This window comes from Sipha flava, unplaced genomic scaffold, assembly GCF_003268045.1.
Source record: "Sipha flava isolate LNK unplaced genomic scaffold, YSA_version1 88_pilon_pilon, whole genome shotgun sequence".
Classification (NCBI taxonomy): domain Eukaryota; kingdom Metazoa; phylum Arthropoda; class Insecta; order Hemiptera; family Aphididae; genus Sipha; species Sipha flava.
Genome location: NW_020273630.1, coordinates 170508 through 197863, shown reverse-complemented (window position 1 = coordinate 197863; position 27356 = coordinate 170508). Strand labels below are relative to the sequence as shown.

Genomic DNA, 27356 nt, shown 5'->3' with positions numbered 1-27356 from the left:
AAGATAACTTTTAATGATTTATTAACAAATGAAACAATTGAATAATGTTTGCAAATGGATAAGATTGATGATGCGGTAATATCGTTTATCAACTTTTTGAAATATTTAAAAGGAAAATCAAACATACCAGCAGGCCCGCACTGACCAGTTTGTTCGTCTATATTATATTTATACAAATCAATTTGCTGCTCCCTCTCCCCAAATTTCATATCAGAAAACTGTCCAGAGTTTTGCTTAACTACAAAAATGTTATTAAAATTATTTTTAGTTATTGTTTAAGACATGTTTTGTATTATGTTTAAAATAAGTAAATTATTATAGTATTATTATAGTATAAGTAATTATTATGATATTTTTTTTCTGAAATTTGATTTATAAAGCCAGCCTAAATTTTTGGCCAAAATTATTTGAACTTCTTGTACACTTGGTTAGCACAGCCTTTCATACTAGCGGTATAAGTTCTATGACAATATTTTTAATTAGGTACCAATTTATTAGATAAATTTGATTTTCATATGTTCGCTGTTAAATCATTATTATCTATATAGTTAAAAGCATATACATATACATTTATTTGTCGTTGGTTGATCATTTTACAACAATGGTTATTATTCCTTCTTTCTTTACTTTATTATTTTATTATTTATATTTTATTTTATTTTTTATTTTTTTTGTCATGGTTTTAATTGTTTTCACTTGCGGCTAACGAACCGGACGATAATCTTATAACCGCATACCAACCAATAGTTCCGGAGGCTCGAATTTTCCACATTGATCAATGTTTATTTGTTTTTTATCATTGTATGTTTTTTCTCAGTTTCCCTTCAATCGCCTCCGGAGAAAGGTTTCCCCGGACGACCGCTCCGAGTTAGTAAAAGTGATTTAGTATCGCGACAACGCTTCTGACATGCCGACATAACATGCTACTGATACGCCTTGTGTTGTGCGTAATATGTCCCGTCGCTCTGTCGTCAAACGTGCACACAGTATTACCCGAGAGTTATGACAATAAACCTCATGATGGCGACGAGTATGGAGTCCGCAACTATGTGTCCGAACACGAATTACCGAAAGACGTGCCCACCCGAGTTCAGATCGTCGGCGACTTGGGAACGCCACCGCCTAGTGTGAAGTTGGATTTTGTGCCTCAGCAGACTTACGTACAGGTCAGAAGGTACGATGCTGTTAAAAGGCTACCTCAAGAGGCTGCGATGGAAGAAGCAGCCACTTCGGAGGAGGTGGCGAATGCACCGAGACTCAGGGAAGTCGTGACGCACAAAAAGACACAAGAAGTAAGTTCACAAACAAATATCGGAATTTTTAAATTTATTAAACTACGATATCTTTTTGGTAGAACTTTTTTTTTTATTTACGGAAAATTTCAAATCTGTAGAATATACGGGCCAAGAGATATGACTTATTTATTTTTAAATCAATTTCATTAACATTACGAAGCTTATAATATTTGAGCTCTAGCATCTGATAAATCAATTTTAAAGTGTCTTCATATCAATAATATTTTATAATTATCAAAAAACTTCTTTTATCATTGATTTTTTTCTTATTCTTAATTAAAATTATTCATCAATGATAAATTATAAGCGATTGAATTTGAAAAATTATTTATACAATTTAAATACCATTATAGTTGTTGAATAATAATATGTGAACGATAAATATATAGTTGAATATAATGGTAATTTTCTATAGTTATATATTGTATAGTATATTAATGGTTAGACGATGATTTTAGAAACAACCCTAAGTTTGTCTCAGTATTTTCCAAATCAAATCGATGTGCTAAATTTAATATCATTTTTCTACGTGATAATAATGCTTACTACCAACTACAGATAAATATATTAATTTAAGATTATTCAGTAACAAAATATATAATTTTAGATTAGTAAAATAGTTTAAAAGCACTATTTTAATGTAACACAAAGATTGTTGAACTATATATATATATATATATATGTATATATATATATATCTTAAGTTGTTTGTAGAATAGTATTATTATTCAATAAGACAGACAATAGTAAATTAATCAAATAAATTTGTAACAGAATATTTTAAATATGTTGGCACAAAATTAAGTTTATAAGAATTCCTTATATTCTTTTGAATACCAATTTAATATCCCTAATGTTAGGTTAGGTAGAGTACAAAAGTTTTTGATCAGTGCACACATTTTAAGAAATTTGTGAAATTTTGTAAATTTGTAAATTTACGTAAACGATAATCATAAACATAGGCGAAATTCAGGTCGGGCCTTAGCCCTCCAAAATCGAAACTTTGTGAGAAATTTTATTCGTTGTTTTTATAATTTATTATAATTTATAATTATCTGTTAGTTTTTTTGAAAATCGTAAAATTAAAAATAATAAAAACTATTTACAGTAGTATTAATAGTACCAATTAGTTCGACTACTTGCGAAAGAAATTTCAGTGCAATGAAAAAAATAAAAACTTGACTAAAGACATCGTTGATTCAAGATAGGTTCAGCGATTTTTAAATATTATATATTGAAAAAGATGTATCGAAAAATTTAAAAAGCGATGATATTTTGAATATCTTTGCTGATACAAATAGATATTTGTCAATAAAATAAAATACTAATTATTTTTAAATATACGTTATTTAGTGTTTTTTTTTTTAATAAAACTAAAATATATCTATATTTTTAATAGTAATTCGTTTTACTTGTGTATGGGAAAGGGGTGTGGGGGCGAATTCCCTGCAGGTTATTTTACATTGAATTATGATAGCCCCCCCCCCAACCAAATTCAACCAAATGTCCGCCTATGACCATAAGTAAACACAATATATTACTTAAGTTGTTTTAATTACCTATATACTATTTACAAATATATCAAATGAATCGTGTATTGAAACGTGTGAAATTAGTTACTAAAAAGTGCTTTGATAATAATTAAAAATAAATAATATTCACATTTCTTAATAATATTATAACTACAAGATTTTTGTTCTTACATCAACATATAAATTTGTATTAAAAAATTTTAATTTATTTAGAGTTTAAATTAGTTTGAATTAGCTATTTTAATATTATAATTTTATAACATTTTATTGATTCTAATATATATTAAATTATATATTTTATTTTATATTACGATTTTTTTATATACATCAATGTGTTTAATATTAGATATCTTAATATAGATCATCGTATTAAGTTAACTATAATGTACAAGTGTACTCATAGTTAATATTATTTAATAAACAAGAAATAATACAATTTATTTTTTATATATGATTTATTAACTCATTGAATGGATTTTATTAAAAATATAACATGACATGAGTGTTTGTTACATATTTTTTTTTAAAAATAAGGTACAATATAGACCGTACAATGCGATTTAACTGACAATGTCTATTATATTTAAAACTATCTAATTTTATAAGATAAATATATGATTTTTTGAGAACGTTACTTTTTGTTATCATATATGACAAGTCGAAAACCGCGTAATTATGAAGTTAAAACCACATCACATTCGATTTCACGATTATTTTATTTTGTTTCCCCATAATTGTACTCAAGGCCTTCCGTATTGTATCTCAAAATATAGACTATACTATACTTAATACTATTCATTCAAATTTTAAATAATATCATATAAAGCTCTTGTATATAGTTTTTAGAACGGTTAATTGTTTATCAGTACAGATTAGAGATATTTTTTATTTTTTTAATAAATATTCTAATATAAAGTGATATTTACATCAAAACATTGTTGCTTCATTTGTTGCTTATAAATTATAGTTGTGGGCAGAGTATATTATAATATTAATATACCGGTCTGTGTGAAAAATTGGTGGACAATGGCGTATCCTATTGACATAAATGAAAATCAAATTAATGTCAACTGCATATTATTCACGTGAACAATAGGGGGGAAATCGATCGATTTTGTGAATTCCACACGCACTACTACACACACGCTATTTAAATAAAATAGAAAGTTAATACTATTATTAATATTTTTAATTCTTACAGGTGTACGAAGAACAAGGCTACGAAGATGCTGCATATGACCACGGGGGTTCAAAAAAGCTAAAGGTCGAAGAAGAAGTGAAGGATAATCAAAGCATAGAATTTTTAGGACCAAATAATTCTTCACTTTATACCGAAGAAACTAAAGACAGCGTAGCATCAATTGCACCATCTGGTCGCGGAACTTGGAGTCGATTTAAAACGACCACAGGTAAGAAAACTAGATATGAAGACGATGGTGACAAAAGAAAAGTAACCGTTAATGATAGCAACCCAATAAGTGAAAAATCTTCGGGAAACTATACGAAGTTTGATGGAGGTAAAACAATCGTTGTACAAAACTTTACCGAAGTTGAAAAAAGAGATGGTAAAAAAGAAGGAGCAGAGTCTAGAAGAGTGTCTAGTGTTAGTAAAACTAAAGATAATGTAGAACCAACGACTTACAGACCAATTATGAGGTATGATAACCTTCGTCATACGACGACAAAACAGATTAAAAACGAACAAAAAGTAAACAGAACTAGAACTAGGCCGAGAAAACGTCAAGAGAATAATACACAAAAACCTCAAGTTTTATATGAAAAAAACACTCAAACGGATGCGATAGCAAGTTATGATAATTCTCCATGGATACCGATATCACCACCGACAAATTATAAGAATTTACAGCCTGAGATTAAAAAACCAGTGAAATCAAAAATGAACTCCGAGCTATACGAGCAAAATGGTCACACTACAAAGTATGGGTACACAATAAATCATGATACACCATATCAGTATATATTTCCGACTGATTTGTTGGCACCCGAGTCATCAAACAAGCCAAGTAGAAAACTAAGACCAAAACTCCAAAATTCGGATGTTAATGATGACAATCCAAAGAGCCCATTACATTCAAATTATGAGTTTATTCCCCAGACTAATTATGATGGAAGTGCCATAAATCCAAAATTTAAAAAAATCAAGTCACCCGTAGAGACCTTATCGCATGACAGCATACATTTACCTTCAAATAATAAATACAAAGAATCAACAACACCACTTAAGATAGAGGTAACTCATAGTATTAAACATGATGGAAGTGCCACTAATCAACGACAAAAAAATAAACCCGTTTCATCGGGACCTTTAGAAAGTTATAAAAGTAATTTAAAATCCGAGCCATATCGAGAGCAGAAATATAAAAGTCATAGAGACGTCGAAATAGGATTAGGAAACTTTGGAAATGTAGGTCCTCGATTTACAACTACAAGTATTCAAAATTTTAATCCCACTAAAAGTTATGACGCTCCATTTATAACACGACTCAAAAAAAATAATTATAATGTTGATTCAAGAGGAGATCCAAGTCTACATATTTATCCAAAGTACGAAGTTTATCCAAACTATCAAAATGTTAAACATCCAATTAGAGATGATAATCATTATGTACAAAGACCACCAAGCAATACCAACAAAGGTCACTTCAATAGTGAATTAAATGAAAGCCCTCCACGTATTATAAAACACGAAAGTGCACGTCTTACTGAATATTCAAAATTCAATAATAGGCCCAACATTGTTCATAAACAACCAGTTGAGACCACTGAAAGCTGGGAAAATCATTCTAATACTAGGGACCAAACTACTCAATTATTAGCAGATAATTTTCCTAAATTGAATAAAGTTGAAAGTTTTCCGAAATTTGAAATTAATAAACGACCCGAAAGTACTGGTACTACTAGTACTAATCCTTCTTCCATATATAGATTAATACCATATGAAAAGTCTGTAAAAATGAATAATCCTTATTCATATGTATATCACGATGATCATTTTCCATCTGGAAGCCGATATAGTGGAGTCAAAGTTGAAGCAACGACACAAAGTCCAAAATTGAATAATAAAAGTGTATATTGGAATAATAATAGACATCCACATTTGCCAAAGGACTCAATAAAGAATATGTCAGAAGGACACAGGGGTCGAGATAAATCTGAGGATGAAAATACCCGACATGTTGAAAATTTAACTTTGGCACATTTTTCAGGACTCCATAAATCAGGTTCTTATCGTCCACTTCCTTTAGAATATAATGAACGGGTGAATAATTTGGCCAAACTTCTTAACGATAACTATCCAAGAAGAACACGAAGGGATTTGGAATTAATTAATATTGCTTCAAGTGGAACTACAACTGAAATTCCTATCGATACTGTTGTATATTCCCACTATAAAAACGCCCCAAAAGAATCGGCAATAAGGTATGCAACGAATCCACTGTTGACACCAAGAAAAACTGCTGGGGGCATGGAATTCTATGCTTCTACAGATAATGTTCAATGTAATGAGATATCTGCACCTACTAATATTTTACCAGAAAGAACTGATGACGGTGAATGGAAGGGTGAACCTTCTAATAATACTGTTAGAGTAAACGCTCTTGGTGATAAAATCGGATGCTTTAAAACGAAATTTTTTGGAAGTGATCCTCTAGACAATCCGATTTTCAAAGAAAAAGATGTTGGGTTTCCAGAAGTATTATTCTCTGTTAAGAAACCTTCAGAAAAAAAAGAGGATAAAATGCAACCAGGAAAGCCACATGTCCACTGGAATTTTGCCGATGAGCTAATATCTCCTCATTGGTTTCCTAATAACGATAAACGAAATCGAAGGTAAATTATAAAATATAATACCACTGCATGGAAATTTATTATATTTAATTGAATTCATATTTTACAGATCAGAAAATAAAAGTTTACCCGCCAACCATAAGAAAAACGATATGGAATCAATAATTCCGGAACCAATAATTTTAACTTTTCCTACAAAATCTTCGGCAGTAGTCTCTACTAACGATTCAAAAATAAATGTTGAAGAAAATGATTCGGAAGTTTCTTCAAATGATGAACATATACTAAAATATTCAATACAGCACCCTATACCAACAAAAACCGAGTCAACCATTCAAGAACACCATTTTACCGATAACAAAATCTTAGGTCTATTTCCGCCACCGCAAATAACGAAAACGCAAAAAAAATATCAAAAATTAAAGAAACCCAGGGTGAAAAAAATTTTGAAGAAGGTGAAAATTAATGAAGAATCAAATGAGCCTGATTTACTTGATGTACTTAATCCTATTACTTCTTTTTTTATCGATGACGATGATGTTTTGGTTGCACCAATCGTTCATAATTTTTTCAATATTAAAATGACACCATCAGACAAACTTAAAACTACAACAGTAGTTGATAAAAATAGTGGCGAAAGAGTAAAGAGATATCAATCGCAAAATTACAGAAGAACTAAAAGAAATATGAAAGGTGTAGACTTACAAAAACCGAAACAAAGAAAACTTAGTATTAGTGCCGATACAAATGTGAGTATATCCTCGTCTACTGCAAGGATTAGAATGTACACGCCAAAAAACGGGACAAGTTTTCGAGATAAAAGAGATCATATTTCTGTCAATGTGGATGTAAGAAGAAAGGAGCCACGCTATTATTATCATACAGAACGGCCGCGAGTTAGGGTAAAAAGAGTAGTACACAATCCTCCATTTCACAGTAGAAGTAGTCAGGTATTCAGCAGTAAATATTTAGTAACCGATCAAGAAAAGTCGGAATCATTACCAGAGGAAATTAATGTAGCATTTTCTACTACACCTAAATATGAGACGACACCAAAGTTTTTACCAGCAATAGCATTCGGAGATAGCAAAACTAAAATAATAAATTATAACGATAGTGTAGCTAACAGCACCAACGAGGTTCAGCGATCACAATTAGATAAAAAAGGTTCATTGATATACGTTATTAATCCAGATACTGGACATGGAAAATGGATGCAAGTTATAAAAGTGAAAAATGAAGAAGACACGAAAACAGATTTGATCAATGGTCCTGTTTATTTGGAAAAAAAAGTTAAGGATGGTGTTGCCGAAGAATCTATTGGTAAATTTGGATTTAAAGGGAGTTCTACAAAAGATTTGTTCAAAAATGTATTCAGTCCTACCGTTAACCATAGGTTTAAATTTAAATTTCCTAGTAAAGAACCAGTTAAAGCCGTCCCTACTGAAGAGCCAAAGAAGCCCGACTGTCCAAAAATATTAAGGCCGAGAAAAAAAGAGGTTTGTATAGAATATTAGAATATTATGATTTTTCCATGAGTTTTATTTATATATTGTTTTTATGCTTTCATTTTAGAAGAGAAGAAGAATCACAACGACAACAACGACAACTACAGAAATTCCGGTAGAGGAAGAGGTCGACGAAAGACCAGAAGAACAAAGCGGTGAGGCAGTTGAATACGAAAACGTATCACCCCAAGAAGACGGAGAAGAAGGTGAACCAGAAGGTGAAGAAGAACCGGTTGAACAGCCTCAGTATCAACAGGAAAGTGAAGAAAGTCCTCAAAATGCTGAGGACGAAGATCAAGATATACACGAATCCAAACGAAAAAAACCATATTCTATGGTTAAGAAACCTGAATTTAGCGGGTATTATTTTGGCTCAAGAGATAATAAGAAAATAATGTAATTTTAGACACTTTTTTTTTCTATAATTTATTTTGTGAATATGTTTTGTGTACAACTGAGATTAATTTTTACTATAGTAAATTAATTAATCACAAATGTAAATATAAAATAAAATTTTCAACATCCAAAATATTTTATGATATAATACAACTATATTTCATGTTGTCATCTCAAGTATGTTATGAATATTAATATTAAGCTATGGGTTTATTTTCAAGTATAAATCCCTCACAAATATTTTAAATAATACATTGGCAATGTAACAGCTATATTCAATATTCATATTTACGTTTTTATTAATTATTGTAATATATTACACTTTATGTCATGATAAATAAATAAAATATGTTTTATTCATACAATAATAATATGATAATTATTATATAAGTACTACATTCTTATAAATCAGTACTGATGTAACAATTGTGATAATTTTGTCAAAGAAACTGTCCTGTACTATAATAATAAAACAGTAACTGTTTATAATTAAATATGGAACAACATTTTTTACAAAGATATTATTCATAAATTATTATTCAAAAAAGTGTATAGTTTTCAGTAAATTTAAATTTAAAATACATTTGTATTTTCATTGTTATCAATTCCCCGCAATTTACTAATTGCGATGTATCCCGAGTTAGTAAGGACAAATAAATTGTGTTCTTATTTTTATTATCAATGAGGGGATGAAATTTCTTAATGTTCGTAAAAAATATGAAAAAATGTAATTGGAATAATATCTTGTTTTATAATATTATAAACAATAATGATGAATGATTATACTAATACAATCATGCTTCACGTATAACGAGATAATTTTAAATAGGTTATCGTTGGCTAACTACTTCATTCCTATAATATATATATTTAAAAAACATGTTTCAGTTAAAACGCTTTTGATGATTTTGTCTTAACATAAACTATGGTTACACATAAAATATAAAATATAATATATAAATAATAAATAATAAATAATGTAAAATATAATATATGTTTGATACATTTTAATTTTACTAGGTTTTCCAAGAAACAAGGTCCAATCAGTGCTTGAAATGAAAAATTTTCTGAACAGGAATTCTTTTTTTTTTTTTAGTACATACCATAGAATTAGGGGCTTTAACCCATCAAATTTATAATTTCCCCTTCCTGAAATACTAAGCCTTTTTTATTAAATAAGTTGTACTTACTATTTTATACTGTTTTAGTTAAAATTATATTTTGACAAATTATTTTTTTTCATCTCTGATGTTATGCGGAGTGCCAAATCCACAGACGTTTTATCAGAGTGTAAAATGTTTCCCATATTCATACCATTTAAAACTTGGTAATCTATTATCTATTTCATTCGGTAAATCAACAAAAGACCTTTGAGTTTTTATAATCTTATAAATAATTCTAAAAACTAGAACAAGGTTTGGAAAATCGAAGAGTTATGTCAACAACAGATAATCCAAAATTTGTTACATTTTTACAAATCAAACAACCTAATGCTTTATTTTTAGTTTTTAAAATTCATATACGTATTGTGTATATGAAGCTAAAATACACAATCGGTGGACGGCGATTATCGTATAGATAAGCAATAAATGAACTAATGCATCGCGGACGTTTGACGTTTATTAAATATTTTACAATGAATAATTCTGCAAAATGTTTAAATTTTATCAAAATATGGTTACACTAAAAATTTGTTTGAACCGGAACGATAAACGTATTTTTTTTACGAACCGGAAAGCTAAAAAAAATTTTGTCGTGAACTGGAACTGTGTTCCGGTACGTCCAGGTTCATTTCGAGCCCTAGTTCCAATACATTGTTAATGCACGTATTAACCATATACAATCAGTGGCGTATTTAGGAATTTTTCTAGGGGGGGGGGGATGAAATATATAATAATACATCCTAACACCCATTAATTCGTACATAATATACATTTTTAAAATCCCCTAACTTGTTACCTATTGAGGTTAGTGTGGATCAAGGCAAAATAAGAATTAATCTTTATAATTACCTCATCATTTTCCAAACAAATTTTTTTATTTGTACTAAAATAAGAAAATAAAGTTTTTTTTTGTTTTTGAATATTACTCATATTGTCTTAAAACTTCACAGTTACAACTTACAAGACGCAAAAAATAAAGTCGAACAATAGTCAATTCGGCAGTAAGTCAGTACTCGGAATGGCGCGGCGTCGCTATCCGTCAACGTCCAATGACCGTACATATCTACTTTTAACGAATCACGATATCATAAGATAAAATATATATATATATATATATATAGCTATACATTAGCCATAAATCTACTAGTAACAAATTTTCTAAAAATAAACCCGCCCGGCCGCCCTATGGTTAATCCACGATCTTCATGGTCATTTTGTTATGTTTACCGATTGCTTATCGGGTTTATTATAAACACTCTTGCATGAAAAATAATTCGCAGAAACGTACAAAATACAGTACACCATAATATAGGTATATGCCTGATAGTCGTACATGCCGCCAACGATAAACGATTAGTGGCGATTAGTATATCAGACTATCAAAGCGATACAATTACCACGACTAGAACATTAAGAAAACAGAAAACATACATGCTTGAAAGTAATATCATATTAAGAATATTAGAGAAAATGAGACAACTTATAGCTACCTAGGAAAAAAAAAAAGGTCAAGGGGGGGATCTATCCCCCATATCCCCCCCCCCGTAAATACGCCACTGTATACAATTAAAATTAACATTATATTTACTATGAATATAGGTAGAAATACTCTCACCCAAACTATTTATGAAAAAATATTATTCTAAGCTTAATTAATCATGTCCTGTTCGAAATATAATAGGTAGAAAGAGTTTAACGTTAAACTTTTTTTATAGTATTTTAAATTATTTTTTAAAAGGTCTTTATACTATAACCACCAAACACTTTTAAATCCATAAAAGTTCTAAATTTTTACTACATTAAACAGTGCTTTCAAATAAATGAGCAAATATTTTGAACGAAAAATTAAAAATTTTATTTACCATACATTTAGTCCGTCGGTGTAATTATTAATACACGTCATACTGTTAATGTCTTATACGAGTACAGTACAAAATAATTATAACAATTTAACTTAAAATATTTTATTTTATTTTGTTTTTGTTTTTATAAGTAATTATAATTAAAAAACGATACAAATCTCAGCACACAAAATATGTTTACTAAACATGGATGTTTTTTGTCATTTTAAAATAATACATTATTTGTAATACAAAATGCACTAATTGGTCATTTATCCTTGTTAAAGTTTAAATATTCATTAAACATAAATAAATATAATAAATAATAGCTATCATTCAAAAATGTTTTTTCTTCGCAGTAGTTATTTGTCAACAATGTCCATGGGACAAAATTAATTATTACTGTATACTTATATATTTTTTTATCTTATTATTTTATGATAACAATTGAAATATTCATCATTCATTCGGGCGAGTCCGTTTTCGACCATCACCGTATCCTTCCCTTTTCGGTCGATTCAATTTTTGGCCAAATTTAAATAGGTCAATTCCCTTTTCGACCAAACAAAAATTTATATAATACATTTAAAATAATAAAATAATGTTGTACAATGTTTGATTACGATGGAAACTACCATAGTATATTAATGACGATTCAAGGTTTTACTAGCGTAGCAAGGTTTACATACTATTAAGGTACATACATTTAGTTTACATACATTTAGGTTTACATACTGAGCATAATCCCATTTGCAACAGTATCAAGGTTTGTACAAAAACTAGGTTAGGCTTAGATTATAATTACCCTTGGAGCGAAGCTCCATCCCCCCGAAAAGTGTCACGCAGTGACACTCGAGTTTGTGAGTGGAGCCGGCAGGTGTAACAAGCGAAGACCTAAGATTTTTAATATTAAAGTTCCGGTTTTTTGCAAAAAAAAAATGTAAACAATTTTCATTACGATAAGATATCAAAACTAGATACAGAATATCAATCTCTTTTATATTAATATTTTAATAATTATTGACAACATATGTACATCATTGTTTTAAATGTATTACAGTGAGTTCCGCTTAATGTGATCACTGGTTTATAGAATCAACCGTTTATTAGAATCAAAAATGAAAATCCCAAACCAAATTGTATGCTACTAATGTTAAATTGACCCTTTATTAGACTCACTAAGTACCGGATAATTAAATCACTTTTATGAACAATCTTATCGTTTTTATGGTACCTCAAACTGATTAATTTATAAAAACCATTTTATTTTTGAATTTATCAGTATTATTGTATATCGTTGTACATTATGTCAATCAATTATCTTTGTACGTCGCGGCGTCGTGTACTTGTGTCATTTAGTTTATTCGGTTTATTGTTCATGATCAGATGTATTTTTTGAAATGTCGACCAAACGAAATGATTTAACTATAAAAGAAAAAAAGATATACTCGTTCGTTTTGATAAATTGGATAAATGTTCTCAAAGAGAAGCCGTATTAGCTCTGAAAATTCCTCAACCAACGTTAAACAAAATTTTAAAAAATCGTAAGGAAATTGTTGAACATGAAGAACAAAATTAGCCTCTTTCTCGAAAACGAAAACGAAATGGACAAAATGTTGATGTAGAAGAATCTTTATTACGATGGTTTCAGCAAGCTAGAAATTTAAATGTACCGGTCAGTAATTCTATTTTACAAGAAAAATCTATAAATTTAGCTTTGCAATTAGGTGTAAACAATTTTAGTCCAACGATCGGGTGGTTGACTCGTTGGAAAAACAGAAACAATATTGTTTTTAAAAAAACATGTGGAGAAAAAAAAGATGCAGATTTTCAAGCTGCAGAAGATTACTTAAAGAATTGTATTGCATCGTCTAATTATGCACCTGATGACGTATATAATTCAGACGAAACTGGTTTGTATTATCGAGCTCTACCAGATTCTACTTTTGATTTTTAAGGTTAATGGATGTAAAAAACAAATGCAAAGACTTACGATTCTGCTGGTTTGCAACATGTCAGGTACGGATAAAAGACGTCCTTTAATTATTGGTAAAAGTTAAAATCCACGCTGTTTTTGAGGCGTTAAAACATTGCCCGTCGATTATTACGCTAATTCAAACGCTTGGATGACTAGTCTAAATTTTACCGAATTTTTACGAAAATGGAACAGAGAAATAAAAAAACCAAGACGTATTTTACTACTTCTTGATAACTGTACAGCACATCCGAATTTACAAAATTTAGAAAACATAGATTTGAAATTTTTACCACCAAACACTACGTCACTTATTCAGCCTCTTGATCAGGGAATCATAAAAACAATGAAAACACTATAAAAGCAATGCGGAATTTTATTGTTGAAACTATAGATGTATCTGAAATTCTTGCATCACAAATAGCTCGTAAAATAACTGTGCTAGAAGCTATACATATGGTGGTTAATGCTTGGGATAAGGTGACTTCTAAATGCATTATTAATTGTTTTCGAAAAGCTGGGTTTTCACAAATTGAGTCAGACGAAGAAGAACCACAGGAGGTCGAATTCATAGATACAAACTTTGAAAATTGGATTTTAATTGATCAAGATTTACCTACTTTTGGAGCATTGTCTGATAAAGACATAACTGATTTGCAAACAAAAAAAGAAGAAATCAATATTGACGATGTTGAAGATGACGATAACGAAGAGACCAACGAAGATATCACTTAAAAAGATACCAGAATTATTTTGGAAAAGCTAAAAGGAGCTGTTCAAATAACTGCTGTTCGATACGATACTTTTCAACTGTTTCAAAAACTACATGTATGTACAATGTATATTGTAAACAAATAAATAAAAAACATGAATATGATTTTTAATTTGATTTAATTTAATTTCAGGCTAATATGAATACTAAATTGGTAGATTGTCAAGTTCAATCAAAAATAGATGGCTCTTTTAATTGAATTTAAATGCATTTATTTAATTTTATTTTTATATATTAATATTATTTTATTTCATTCAAAATTTTATTTTATTTCAAGCATAAATGTAGAATCATTACATAAAAACAAATGTAAAAATCAATAATTTTATTAAAAAATTATAATTATATATATATATGTATTAGAAATTATTAAATATCTAATTATAAATAAATAATTGTATTAAAAGACGGAATTATAAAAAAAAATTGTTGTAATGCTTTTTAGAATCAACCGGTTAATAGAATCAAAATGACCTGCACCAAAGTGATCACATTAAGCGGAACTCACTGTATAGAAATTTTTGTTTTGGTTGAAAAGGGAATCGGCCTATTTTAAATTTGGTTGAAAGTGAATTGGCTAAAAAGGGAAGGGTGCGTTTTTGTTCGAAAACGGCCATGGCCCATTCATGTATGGTGCATTGCAAATTAAATGGGATATGATTTTATATTTCACACTTAGCAGTTCATTATCAGTTTTCAATTTTTTTTCCAATGTTTTCATACTAATAAGTAACTGAACCCGTGTACTTCGTAGCCCATTAAAAATCCTACGTCTTATATGTCTCAAACTGTGTGTTAAATGTGTTACATATGATTATGCTAGCAGTTTATTTTTATACGTATAGATAGATAACGGTTAAAATATGCTAATTAATAATCTTACAACGATATTCAATTTAGTTTATCATTATGTAATTTTATTCGTTTTATCGAGAAAAGTCTGAAAATTCAAGTGTTCAATTGAATGATTTATTGAAGTGCATTTGGATACACAATATTTTTTGTTCTTCCTTCTGGTGCGTACACAAATAAATCAGAAGGATTTCCGACGCGTGAGCATGCCACATACAACTGTCCATGTGAGAAACATGGATTTTCCAAATTCAGTCCACACACTTTAAGCATTTATGTTTTGTTGATGGTCATTGCAAAGGAGAGCCCCATCGAAAACTGCAAACGTTTGAATTCGAAAGGCATATCTGTTGGAATCATTTGGATGTGTAGCAACAGTACATCTTCGCCTATAAACTTTCCGTTTAAAATTATAGCTTTGATTACCGATCGATCTTTTTTTGGGAGGCATAATAGCATATAAATGGCGTTATTTTGTAATGAAAAAAAAAAACACAAAATATCAATAAAAACTTTTATTGCCATAGACGCATATGCCATAGAAACAAATAATAATAAATAATAATAACAGATTCAGGGAATATTATTTCTTTTGCTCTAATTAATATTATAATTGAAACTAATAGCAACCGTCTATAAACAAACATTTCAATCGTAAATCTCAAAATGTCTGTTTGAGCACCTCCCGTAGTTGAACCTATTACTTTTTAACTTAGACTATCTTCTGCCCATAGGTCTAATATATCTCAGAACTAAATTTCGTCGCGATTGGTCCAGCCATATAGAAATGTATAAAGGACAGACAGAAATCCATTTTTATAGATATAGAAGATGTACGTTTTATAAATTTATAACTTTATAATAGTATAAATGCGTACCTAACATGTGTGATCACACACTCAAATATACACATACGCTATTGCTCTGCATAGTCCGTAATTTTAAGGACTGCACCGGATTGAAAATATTAACAAAGAGCCGAAGTCGGACATAACCGATGGGTAAATTTTTATTATATTAGATTCGACTGAAAATTTAAAATAGTTTGAGCAGATCGATACCGGATTGCTTTGTTTCAAATAAAATAATTTCGGACGTTTATGGACTGGACCGAACGTATTCCAATTTTTTTTTCTAACAGACCGGATTGAAAATATAATATAATCTGATGGAGCGAAAATAGATCATTAAAAAACTTTACACTACTGATGTTATTTAATACATAGGATAGAAAAATGTACATTACATTGTTATTTGTGCTGCAAATTTCGTCGTATAGCGTGGCGTAGCTGCTGTATACAAGCCCTTCCATGAAAATGTCGTCCGCACCATAACGAGAATAATTGCAGCAGTAGTTGAAAATATTTTCGATAATAATTATTACTAGGTACCTACCATAAACAGCTTTGAACCATATACTTACAAAGTATATTAAAAGAACGGCGCAGGAGTAAAATATTGATTCCTATGATAAATACACGTATTTTCGATTATATAAATAACGTCTTTAAAATTTAAAATCATTTTTCAATGGGTTTTAAATGAGTGGTAAAGCTTAGCTATGACCAACTGGTCCGAAACGAACCAATTAATTAAAATTTATAAAAAAAAACCGAACAGAACTGTAAATGATAATAATTTAAACCAGGACGGAAATTAAATCTTTCATAAAAATATGGAGTCGGACCAAACCAATACTCTACCGATTTTTAAACCATTAGACCATACCGATATTTATTATTATTGATTATATATAATGTTTATGAAAAATTTAATGTTTTATTTCAGAAAGGTATTAATTTTTCTTTTTACTGAAATATCTAAGATGGGTACCTATCAAATTGTATATTATAAACTATTAAATATAAAATTATATAAATAATGTAAATAATGTGTTGTATGGCTACAATAAGGTATAAATATTATCGAAGGATAGAATATTATTGACAAATAATTTCACCTATTATATTTAAGAAATAAGATAAATTATAAGCAAAAAATATAGGTAATTAGTGTTTAAACGCACATCTATGCAAACATATACTTACATGCAACTTTACTAGTTGTTAACATGACTGGGACATATATGTTACGAACGGTAGAAGTTTTTATATCTCTAAGATTATAAGTTATAGATGATCATTTAAAGTTTCTGATATATTTGTGTAAGCCAGTAAAATAAGTAAAAAGAAAACTTTTTAAAAACTAAAATGAATTCCGTAATTTTAGACCTTTTTTGGAAGATTATCGTTTAAAATGTTTAAAGCAGATAGTACGTTTCTCCATGATAACACTTGTATACAAATGCTTCTGTATGATATAGGTGTGAATAATTAAAAAAAAAAAAAGTAAACTTTAATAACACGTAAAAATCAAAAAATTATTATGTTTTTACAGGTTTTTCATTTATTGACTATTTGAAATATGTTCATTTGATTTTGATTGAATTCAAATTTTTCTTAATAATAAATAATATTGTCTGTCTATAGTTCTTTATTTGTTGGATATGAAATTTTTATTGTGTAACTAACGGAGATGATTAAATACACATTGTGAGAAAATGGTATTTCCGTCTCATAGCAATTTAAAATAATATAATATAAATATTAATATTAATACTCTTGTATTTATAATAATGACAATTTAATAGATGTTTCAAACAAGAAATATTTATATACTCGATAAATTTTGAAAGAAATATCGTCATAAAATTTAAGTAAACCATTAAATCAATCTTAGCATTATAATTTTTATACAAGAAATACGTATTTTTTAAAATTATTTTATTAAAGACAATATTATTCTACGGTAGTAATCAAATTTAAAAATCGACAGTTGTAAACTAACAATTCCAAATTTTATAAATGCTTAAGATAGTTTGTTTTAATTTTGCTGTTTATGTTATTATTATTATTAATAACAATAATACTGGAAAATAAACCATTAATAAAGTAGTGTAATCAATGCAAGGCAGTTTATTGATGTTTACAAACTTTTAAGGTGTTTCGTGTAGAATCAAACTAAGTTTAAAAATATGAAATGTTTTTAACTGAAATTAAAACATAAATAATATCTTAATAACTTTTGTAATTAAAACGGTAAATATCATTTTAAAATGGTGTATGATCAACTTGAACTTGTATTCAATTTTTAGGTGTCTTATGATTTTTATCAAAAATGTTTGTTTTTATTCAAGAAATTAATTTATCTGTCAGTTGAATTAAAATTGATCCTAAAGCTTTATTAAGATACCTAATAAAACAAATTACTTATTTGGTAATAAGATTTTTGACATAATACATAAATTCTAATTTTCATAATGTAAAAATCATTATTGTTTTTTAATATGAATCCATTTAAACTTATTAAATAATAAAATATTTATGTGGTCCAGAAAATAGTCTTTTGAAGGACGTCAAAATAATCAAAAGCATATGGCTTGAATCTTGCAGTGTTTTTCAAACTTAAACGTTTTTGTATGTAAGAAAATATAACAAAACATTCATTTAAAAAAAAGGTTGGCTAGATAAGTTTTAATAGAAAAGGTAAATCATATATATGGTACGGTATTAGATTAATTAGTGAATTCTGAACACTAATAAAAGAAAAAAAACATAAACTGATTGTTAGTATCAGGCCCGGCTCAAGAGGTAGGCGACATAGGTCCACGCCTAAGGCGGCATTTTTCCTGGACAATTTTTATGTATTAAAAAAAAAAAAAAATTGATAAAATATTTACACGTAAGGGGCGGCAAAAACTAAATTTTGCCTATGTTTGTTTAAACACTTGAGCCGGGCCTGGTTAGTATTATAAATATGAAGCTTATTTTAATGATTATATAAAAAATCAAAAACATATGAAAATACCTAAAACCATTGCAAATGTATTACATATTGTAACAGAATTATAAAACTTCATAATTAAATAGTTATTTTCGGTTAGTAAAAACCGTACAAAAATCATTAGCTACTAATTATGTTGTATATTTTTCCATTGATGACCTTTATTTGAGCCTCAGGAAAGAATACATTTGCGGTTATCCTTGGTCGAGTTTTAATTACGTATTAAAATTACGTTGACCGTTAATGACTATAAATCTATTGTTGAAAGAAAAGCGATTTGGGAAAAATCTCAATATAAAAGCGAGCACCGCCAAATGAAATTCAGTATAATTTTTAGAGTGAACAGAGACGATTGATTTTAAAGATAAATCATAACAAGTACCAAGGAAAATGGCAGCTAAATTTACTATGGTAAGTCAAGATTTTCATTATAAGTTATAGATTATTTTTAATTTCGTCATAATTTTAAATATAATTAATATCTGTCATATTTGTACCAATGAGTTTTTTTTTTAAATTAGAACTGTAATTTCAACTTTTTTTGTCTTCATCGGTATAATGTGTTAAGATTTAATCTTAATAAATTATTGTTTCCACATGATTTTGTAAGTTATATTTAATTGTAGAATACATAATATGAATCTAATATTGAATAAATCTCGTAAGTTTAAATGTTCTAAGAAAATCAAAATATTAATGTCTGTTATAGTTAGGATTATTTTTAAGAAAAATTGCATTAATCAATAATCTCCAATTTTTTTGCCAGTTAAAAATTACTATCCATGTTTTTTATTTAAATTAATATAAAAATCATATGGTTATAATTTGCATAACACGCCACAATAAAAAATATAATGAATTTGAAGTATTTAATAATAATTTACTGACAAAACATAGATTTTTAAAATAAATGCATTATAATTTTTTTTCTTTATTACTTATATTTTCAATAATACATATACTTGTGAAGTTGTTAATAATAAAACATTTATAAATGTACAGAAAAAAATTGAATAATTTAAAATAATATACATAGAAATAAATGTATGGCCCAAAAACAAATTTCATTTTAAATACTATTGAAATATACTACGGGGTGTATTTTATTAACTAAGTGTAGTAAAGTTAGCTTGAGTGATCAATCAATAGTTTATATCAGGCTCGTATTCAGGGGGTTGTTACATGTGTAGTAACACCCCCTCCCCTTAGCCATGGTATACTTAATATGTTTTATCAAGATAAAGATGCATCATAAGTTGTGATTTACACTTATTTATCAAAATGGAATATATATTACGATAACAATAATGTAAAGCACTTAAACCGGGACCCGACATTAATTAATAATTACTAGGTTTAGGGACTTATAGCTCTAAAAAATACACAAATGTGCATGCAAATATACTTCTAAAATCATTAAAATATGCATTTATATGCATTAAAAAAAAAAAATACCACATAGTTCACAAAATAAAACGTGTTCATTGGATGTAAATATATCTTTAAACTCCGAAACAAAACTTTGTAGTCGGCTACTCGTAGAATGTTGTACTTTCGGCATTACACAATAATAAATATTTCCTACTGTTCATCAACTTTTAAAAATATTGATTACTTTACCAGTAACCATTGCAAGCAGTGAAAGATCTTTTTCCTCTTTACGGCGCTTAAAAATATATTTGAGGAACACAACTGGTGAAAATCGGTTGAATGGCTTAGCAGTTATAAATATTCTTTGGGATTTAGTCGTAACCACCGACGAAATAATAGATACTCTAGCTTTAAAAAGTAGACGCATTAAGTTAATTAAAATTAAAATTTTTTTTTGTGTTAATTATAATAATATATATGTGAAAAACTTAAATATACGTAAAGTAATTAATTTTATGTGTATAATTTTGTCAATTAATTTTGAATAAACCCCCCTCCCCCCTTAGAAATTTCTAGCTACGCGCCTGGTCAATCTAAACTATTTTAGGAAAAAAGATTAATGATGATTTTCTTTTTATTTCGATTGATTAATAAGCAAACTGAATCACATTAAAAATAAAATATTATTATAAAAATATTTTGTATATAAGACGCATAGGCGTTCGCAAACTTGTATTTCAGATGGTTCCTTTAATATTGTATGGCCATATCTTAACAAAACATGTAGGGATATTTAGTAAATTATAATTAAATAACATAACTTTAAATGTTTATTTAATATTGTGGTTTATAAGTTGTATAATGATTATATTTTCCTTGAAACTCGTTTATTTTTCTTAAGTTGATTAAATTATTTATGATTTGTTTTTTTTTTGTAGTCAACCATAGCTGTTATTTATTTTCGTGATAGATAATTTCACGAAAACGTATAACGTTTTGTTTTATTTTTCCTATTACCAAACATCATTAATTTTATATCAAATATTTTAGAATAAATTACGTTTAATTTGTGAAGCATCATGGACCTTTGTCTTAGAATTAAATTGTAGGGCACCATTTACAAAATTTTTAGCGTGCGCGCAGCACCCTCCTTGCTTACGATTATGATAAGATAATATTGCAAAATATTATGAATAAAAATATAATAACTCCAATAAATAATTGAAAAATACAACGCAAACAGTAAATTAAATTACGATCCGAATATTGAAATAGTTTTAAAAATTAAGCAGTGAAATTTCATTCGTATTGTTTCACAGTGGGAATAACATACAAATAGTATAACTCAGACAAATCATGGTTAGATTATTTAATGTTTTAGACGGAAATTCAATACGAACATACTCGGATCATATTATTAATATTAAAATTATTTTATCACAATATTGTAATACTTTGGACCATTCCATTGCGTTCACATATGTATTTCATGGATATATTATAAAATCGATTGATCGTATCATGATTTTGATGAGAGCAGTTTTACTAGATTTGAAGTAACAATACGGGTTTTCTTCGTTTGTAGATTCTGTGCGCAGCACTGATTTCCGTAGCTTTCGCAATGCCGGCTGCACAGCAAACTCAAGTGACGCCCAAAGAGACTATGAAGACAGCGGAGACGTCACATTTACGCTTACCATTCTCATTCGGTTTCGGTGCAGCATATCCAGTTGCACGGTACTCGCCGTTCGCTTACCGAGGAATTTCTATTGGATTCGGCAGTGAAATAGGTAAAACTAAACCATTCGATTACGAACAATTACAATTGCGTATTTCGAAAAAGAAAAAAAAACAAATAACAAATCAAACCAAAACTTAAAAACATCGTTTTATTTACAGGCAATGGTTATCCGTATTACAATCAATACGGTAATTATTACGCGGACGATTATCAACATTATCTTGCTCATTACTGATCTAAACGCAGCGACCAATCACGGCATAATGATATAAGTCTTCAAATCTTATTATTTTACTTTTTTTTTCACAATTTTCTTCATAATATACTCTCCACAACAGTTAAAAATAAATATTTTCCAATCTAAAAATATATTTTGTTCTTTTTGTTATTGAAATAATACACACACAAGTTTTTTGGGATAGAAAACGTTTTATAATTGAGTTAAATTATCATATTATAAAACGCGTGAATAACTAAATTTAAGACGAAATTAAGTCATCGTTTTATAAATTTGCGTTTAAAGATTGAATTTTACAGCATTATGTTTTTAACTCGATGCATTTTTATAAATGTTGATTTGATGAAAAAGATATCTACTATACTTTATCATATTTCAATTTTCACTGTACGTCATACAAACGAGTATTAAATCTGAAAAAGCAAAATTTAATATTTTCAAACCTTTATATTTATGATAGTTACTTATATGAGAATACATTAATAGGTTTTGTAGAATTGAAATTCGCTACTTAAATTCTAGTTATGACTTAAAATAATGAAAATAAAAAGTATTAGGTCAACATATTAAAATTTAATTTTATTTAATTTATTCAACATGCATTTTCGACGTAAAAGTAGAGTACAATTTTAAAAATCGTTACATAATAATAAATGTTTATGTGACAATAAAATAAATATAAAGTGGTATAGAAACTAAAGAACTTAGTAAGAAAGAAAAAAATTACTCGTAATTTATCTGATTTATCATTTGCCTAATGACTGATATAAACTTTATATTGAATAATATAATTATTAATTATTTAATTAATAGTGTTGAATAGATTTTAATTTCAAAACTGTTATATTATATTAATTACATTTGCTATGGTGTAACTCATGATATTTAATTTTTTGTTCAGTAGAATATTAAAATTATGACATTTTTTTTTGGTTTTCCAGATGAAAAAATCACTTTTTCTTTGGGCGCATATAAAAGATAAATATATATTTTTTTATTGATAAATTATTATATTATCATCTTACATAATAAGTTAAAAATCACAATTGGTGGTTAAATGTATTTTGAAACTATGATATCACGTTATTAGTATAGTTTAAAGATAAGTAGTATGAATATATATAAAAAAAAAAAAAAATTTACGACGGTAAGTAATAAAACAACATTATATTTTAGTATTAAATAAGCCATTATCAGAGAAGAATCTATTTTGAGGATACCCACATTTCCTTTACCTAGGGACTATATGCATATAAGAAGAGGCCCTTCTACCTGATATAATTCTTACAATTAACAATTTATTTTTAAAATACTCAGTTGAAAATTATAAATTTTAGTTATAACGTAGTATTCAATTTTTTTTTTTAATTTTTATTAGAAATAAACAATCTATACAAGTAATGCATAATAAGCTTATGTGCTAAGAGAAGACATGACATGAAAAATTGAGTAAGAAGCCACCCACTGGCAACACTTAGCATGAATTATTTATATATGTTTTTTTTTTTTATTTTTTTCCCCATATGTTGAGATTAAATGAATATATACATGTAACGAGCATAGTATATTTTAAATTTATAATTGTAGTAGGTCACGACACCATTTCCTTTTTAGCCTGCGCCTTGGATTCCCCGGGAGAGTTTGAGAGGAGAGGGTTTTAATAAGAGGATTTTGGTGGGATAGAAGTCGTGTGCGGTACCGCAAGTAAAATGATTGAGCTTCTTCATTGATGGTTTTTATGTGAAAGTCATTATGTAATGTTAGGTTAGAGACCTATGGTGGTGCATTGGACAGACGACGGAGAGCTAGGTTTTGGAATACTTGGATTTTATTGGTATTGGATTTTTTTGCTGAGCCCCAGAGCTGTATGCCATAAGTCCAAATAGGTTTTAAGAGGGTTTTGTAAATTAGAAGTTTGACTTTCAGACTTGTTTTATTATTTCTCGATATTAAAGGATTGAGGATGCGCATACTGGCGTTGAGAGTCAGTCTTTTGGTTCGAATATGATTTTTCCATGTTAGTCGTTTATCAAGATTGAGTCCCAGGTATTTTATTGTGTCAGATGTGGGAATTGGGATGTTATTTAATGTAACAGTTGGACAAATTCCCTTCTTGAGAGTAAATGTAGTGTGACTTGATTTGTTTTGGTTTATTTTGATACGCCATTTGTCGTACCAGTTAGACATTAGGCAGAGATGGAGTTGCAGGTTTGATGAGGCGGCTACCGGATTTTCACTAATTGACAAAATTACTTTATCGTCAGCATAATCAGCCACCATGGTTTGAGGCGTGGTGGGTTGATCAGCGACATATATGTTGAATAGAGTTGGAGATAGGATGCCCCCTTGTGGGACGCCAGCATTGATTTTGGTTATTTCTGAGTATGCAGAGCGATAATGTACTTGAAAGTGACGATCGGTTAAGTAAGATTTGATAAGAAGAAAGAGCGGGTGGGGAAGAAAACTTTTGAGTTTGTAAAGTAATCCGTCATGCCAAACCCTGTCAAACGCTTGGGATACATCAAGAAAGACACAGGTACAGTAAAGTTTTTTTTCCAACGAGAAAGATATTGCATCGACAATCCTATGAGCTTGATGAATGGTACTATGTGAGGGTCTGAATCCAAACTGGGTGTTCGGAAGAATATTGTTCCTGACAATATATGGAGTCATTCGTTTGAGGATAAGCCTTTCAAAAATTTTCGATAAGAAGGGCAAGAGACTTATCGGCCTGTATGAGGATGGGTCGTCTAAGGGTTTATCAGGTTTAGGAAATAATATAATTTTTGAGAATTTCCAAAGGATCGGAAAGTAGGAGAGTCTTAGGCATGCATTAAATATATATGTTACCAGTACTATTGCTTTTTTGGGGAGGCATCTAGCTACTTCTGCCGTTAATAGGTCGTAACCTGGCGATTTTTTTAAGGAGTATTTTTGGATAGCTTGTTTGATTTCATTGGGCGTGAAATATTTTTCAAGATGATTGGAGGTTGAGGGAAGGTCTAAACCAGCCTTTACCTCATCAACAAATTGAGGTATGAGTATGTTATGATGTGGTTGGAAGGTTTCATGTAGGTGTGCTTTAAGAACTTCGGCTTTATCGGTATCAGAAGAAGCAAGTGTATGGTCAGGTTTCTTTAGAGGGGTAGAAGGAGTTTTAATACTAAGTAATTTCTTGGTTTCTTTCCATAAGCTACCGTCGGAAAATGAAAGATTGGTTAATTTTTGTTCTAGTGTATCCGCTTTGTTTTTAGCTAGGGTTTTTTTTAGGGAGTTGGCTAACTTATTATGAGCGTTTTTGTGTGACGGTAGACGCATGCGTTGATAAACTGCTCTGGCTCTACGTTTTTCCACAATTAGTGAGCGTATCTGTTCAGGAAGGGGAGTCAGCTTCTGGACTGAGTGCTTAGAGGTGGTTATAGTATTGGATAATGAGGCTGCTGAGTGGATAAGTTCGGATAAGTTATTGATTGCTTCGTCAATATCGTGCTCGGTCTTTAACTTTATTGAAAGATCAACTTTTTGGGCAATTATGTTATGAAATGTATAACGATTGGTTGATGGTGAGAAAAGAGAGTGGCTAACTGAATTTATTTGAGGAGTCGCATCAACATTTAGTATTACAGACGAGTGATCCGAGTTTAAGTCTAAGATGTTGTTTACAGCACAGTATAAATTACTCGGAGTTTTTGAGATAAATATGTCCAGAATATCAGGTTTTTTCCTGCGCGATGTTGGCCAGTATGTTGGATCAGGTGGTGCAAGTATTTTAAATTTTTTAACATTGGTAAAATTGTGAAATAGGTTACCGCGTGGGTTAGTAACTCGGCATCCCCAACTTTGGTGCTTAGCATTAAAGTCACCACCCGCAATAAAGTTGTTAGGAAATGTGTCAAAATATTCGGTGAGATTAGTGTCTGTTATAAGGTGCTTGGGAGGGCTGTAAACTGCTGCAATACAAATAGGAATATTATTAAGTGTGATTGAGATGGCGCAGGATTGGATATGATTTTGAGAGAAGTTGGAAAGAGGATAGAATTTTAAGTTAGTTTTAATAAGTATAGCTGCCCCACCATGTGCTGTACCATCAGGGTGGTTAGATTTTAGTAGGTGATAACCTGGAATGGAAATGTGAGAATATTTGGTAAAATGAGTTTCTGATATTAAGGCGATATCTATGCGCTTGTCAAAGAGTACTGTCTGGAGCTCATTAACATGATTTTTTAGGCCGTTAGCATTAAATAGTAAAATAGATAATGAGTTATTAGTGTAGGAATTAGTCATTGTTTTTGTTTAGAAGTGAAGTGATGACTTGTGTCAGGAGAGCAATTAAAGGGTTAATAAGAGATTTTAGTTCACCTACAAAGGAGGACATGAGTTGAGTTAGGTCGGAGGGTGGAGAAGGTTGAGGTGGTTGACTAGCTGTGGCCTGTGCATAAGTTTTTGTGGGATTAGATTCATTCTTATCCGAAAGGGTAGCGAGTGGGTGGCTTTCTTTTACATTATAAGGTTTAACATTTGGTTTGATAGTATCATGTAAGAAATTACTTTTATTGGTCGGCGTTTTTCGGCGTTGAAGTTCCTTGTAGACGATGCAACCACGGTAGTTGGCTGGATGATCTCCAGAGCATAGTACACATTTGGCAGGGGAGTCGGGCGACTTAGTGCATTCGGAAGATGGATGATGCGCGCTGCATCTAACGCAGCGTGCTGAATAACCACAATACGCCCGGGTATGGCCGTAGTCTTGGCAATTTTGGCATTGGCTAATTAACTTAGGCTTGTATGGTTCTTCAACCTTAATTTTTGTGTGCAGAAGGGAAGATTTGAATTGGTAGATTTGATTAGAGTGTTCGGTAGGTTCTAAATCGACGAAAAACAACGGGAGTGGGTGCTTGCTGGTTTTGTGTAGAACATTCGTGACTTGTCTGACTTCGAAGAGGCGCGTCTCGAGTTCAGATTTTATTAGTTGAACTGGCGTAGTAGGGTGGAGATTGCGGATAACTATCCTCGTGGGTT

The 27356-nt window shown here is 29.5% G+C and overlaps 2 protein-coding genes across 2 annotated transcripts; both read left to right on the top strand.

Annotated features, from left to right (window-relative positions):
• The first annotated feature begins 829 nt into the window (after window positions 1-829).
• Window positions 830-8599, top strand: LOC112693552. The gene is made up of 4 exons (XM_025568667.1): window positions 830-1292; window positions 4029-6679; window positions 6747-8136; window positions 8213-8599. The coding sequence occupies exons 1-4, from the start codon at window positions 921-923 to the stop codon at window positions 8543-8545; spliced, it is 4746 nt and encodes a 1581-aa protein (XP_025424452.1). The 5' UTR covers window positions 830-920; the 3' UTR covers window positions 8546-8599.
• Window positions 8600-19331: 10732 nt separating this feature from the next.
• LOC112693521 lies at window positions 19332-22334 on the top strand. Its single transcript, XM_025568631.1, has 3 exons — window positions 19332-19398; window positions 21944-22148; window positions 22258-22334. The coding sequence occupies exons 1-3, from the start codon at window positions 19378-19380 to the stop codon at window positions 22332-22334; spliced, it is 303 nt and encodes a 100-aa protein (XP_025424416.1). The 5' UTR covers window positions 19332-19377.
• The last annotated feature ends 5022 nt before the right edge of the window (window positions 22335-27356 follow it).

Excerpts from the sequence above, each read along its gene's own strand:
- LOC112693552 (XM_025568667.1), top strand. The coding sequence starts at position 921 with ATGCTACTGATACGCCTTGTGTTGTGCGTAATATGTCCCGTCGCTCTG. Across the intron at positions 1,293-4,028 it reads CGCACAAAAAGACACAAGAA|GTGTACGAAGAACAAGGCTA; the intron begins GTAAGTTCACAA and ends TAATTCTTACAG. Across the intron at positions 8,137-8,212 it reads TAAGGCCGAGAAAAAAAGAG|AAGAGAAGAAGAATCACAAC; the intron begins GTTTGTATAGAA and ends CTTTCATTTTAG.
- LOC112693521 (XM_025568631.1), top strand. The coding sequence starts at position 19,378 with ATGGCAGCTAAATTTACTATG. Across the intron at positions 19,399-21,943 it reads TGGCAGCTAAATTTACTATG|ATTCTGTGCGCAGCACTGAT; the intron begins GTAAGTCAAGAT and ends CTTCGTTTGTAG. Across the intron at positions 22,149-22,257 it reads TGGATTCGGCAGTGAAATAG|GCAATGGTTATCCGTATTAC; the intron begins GTAAAACTAAAC and ends TTTTATTTACAG.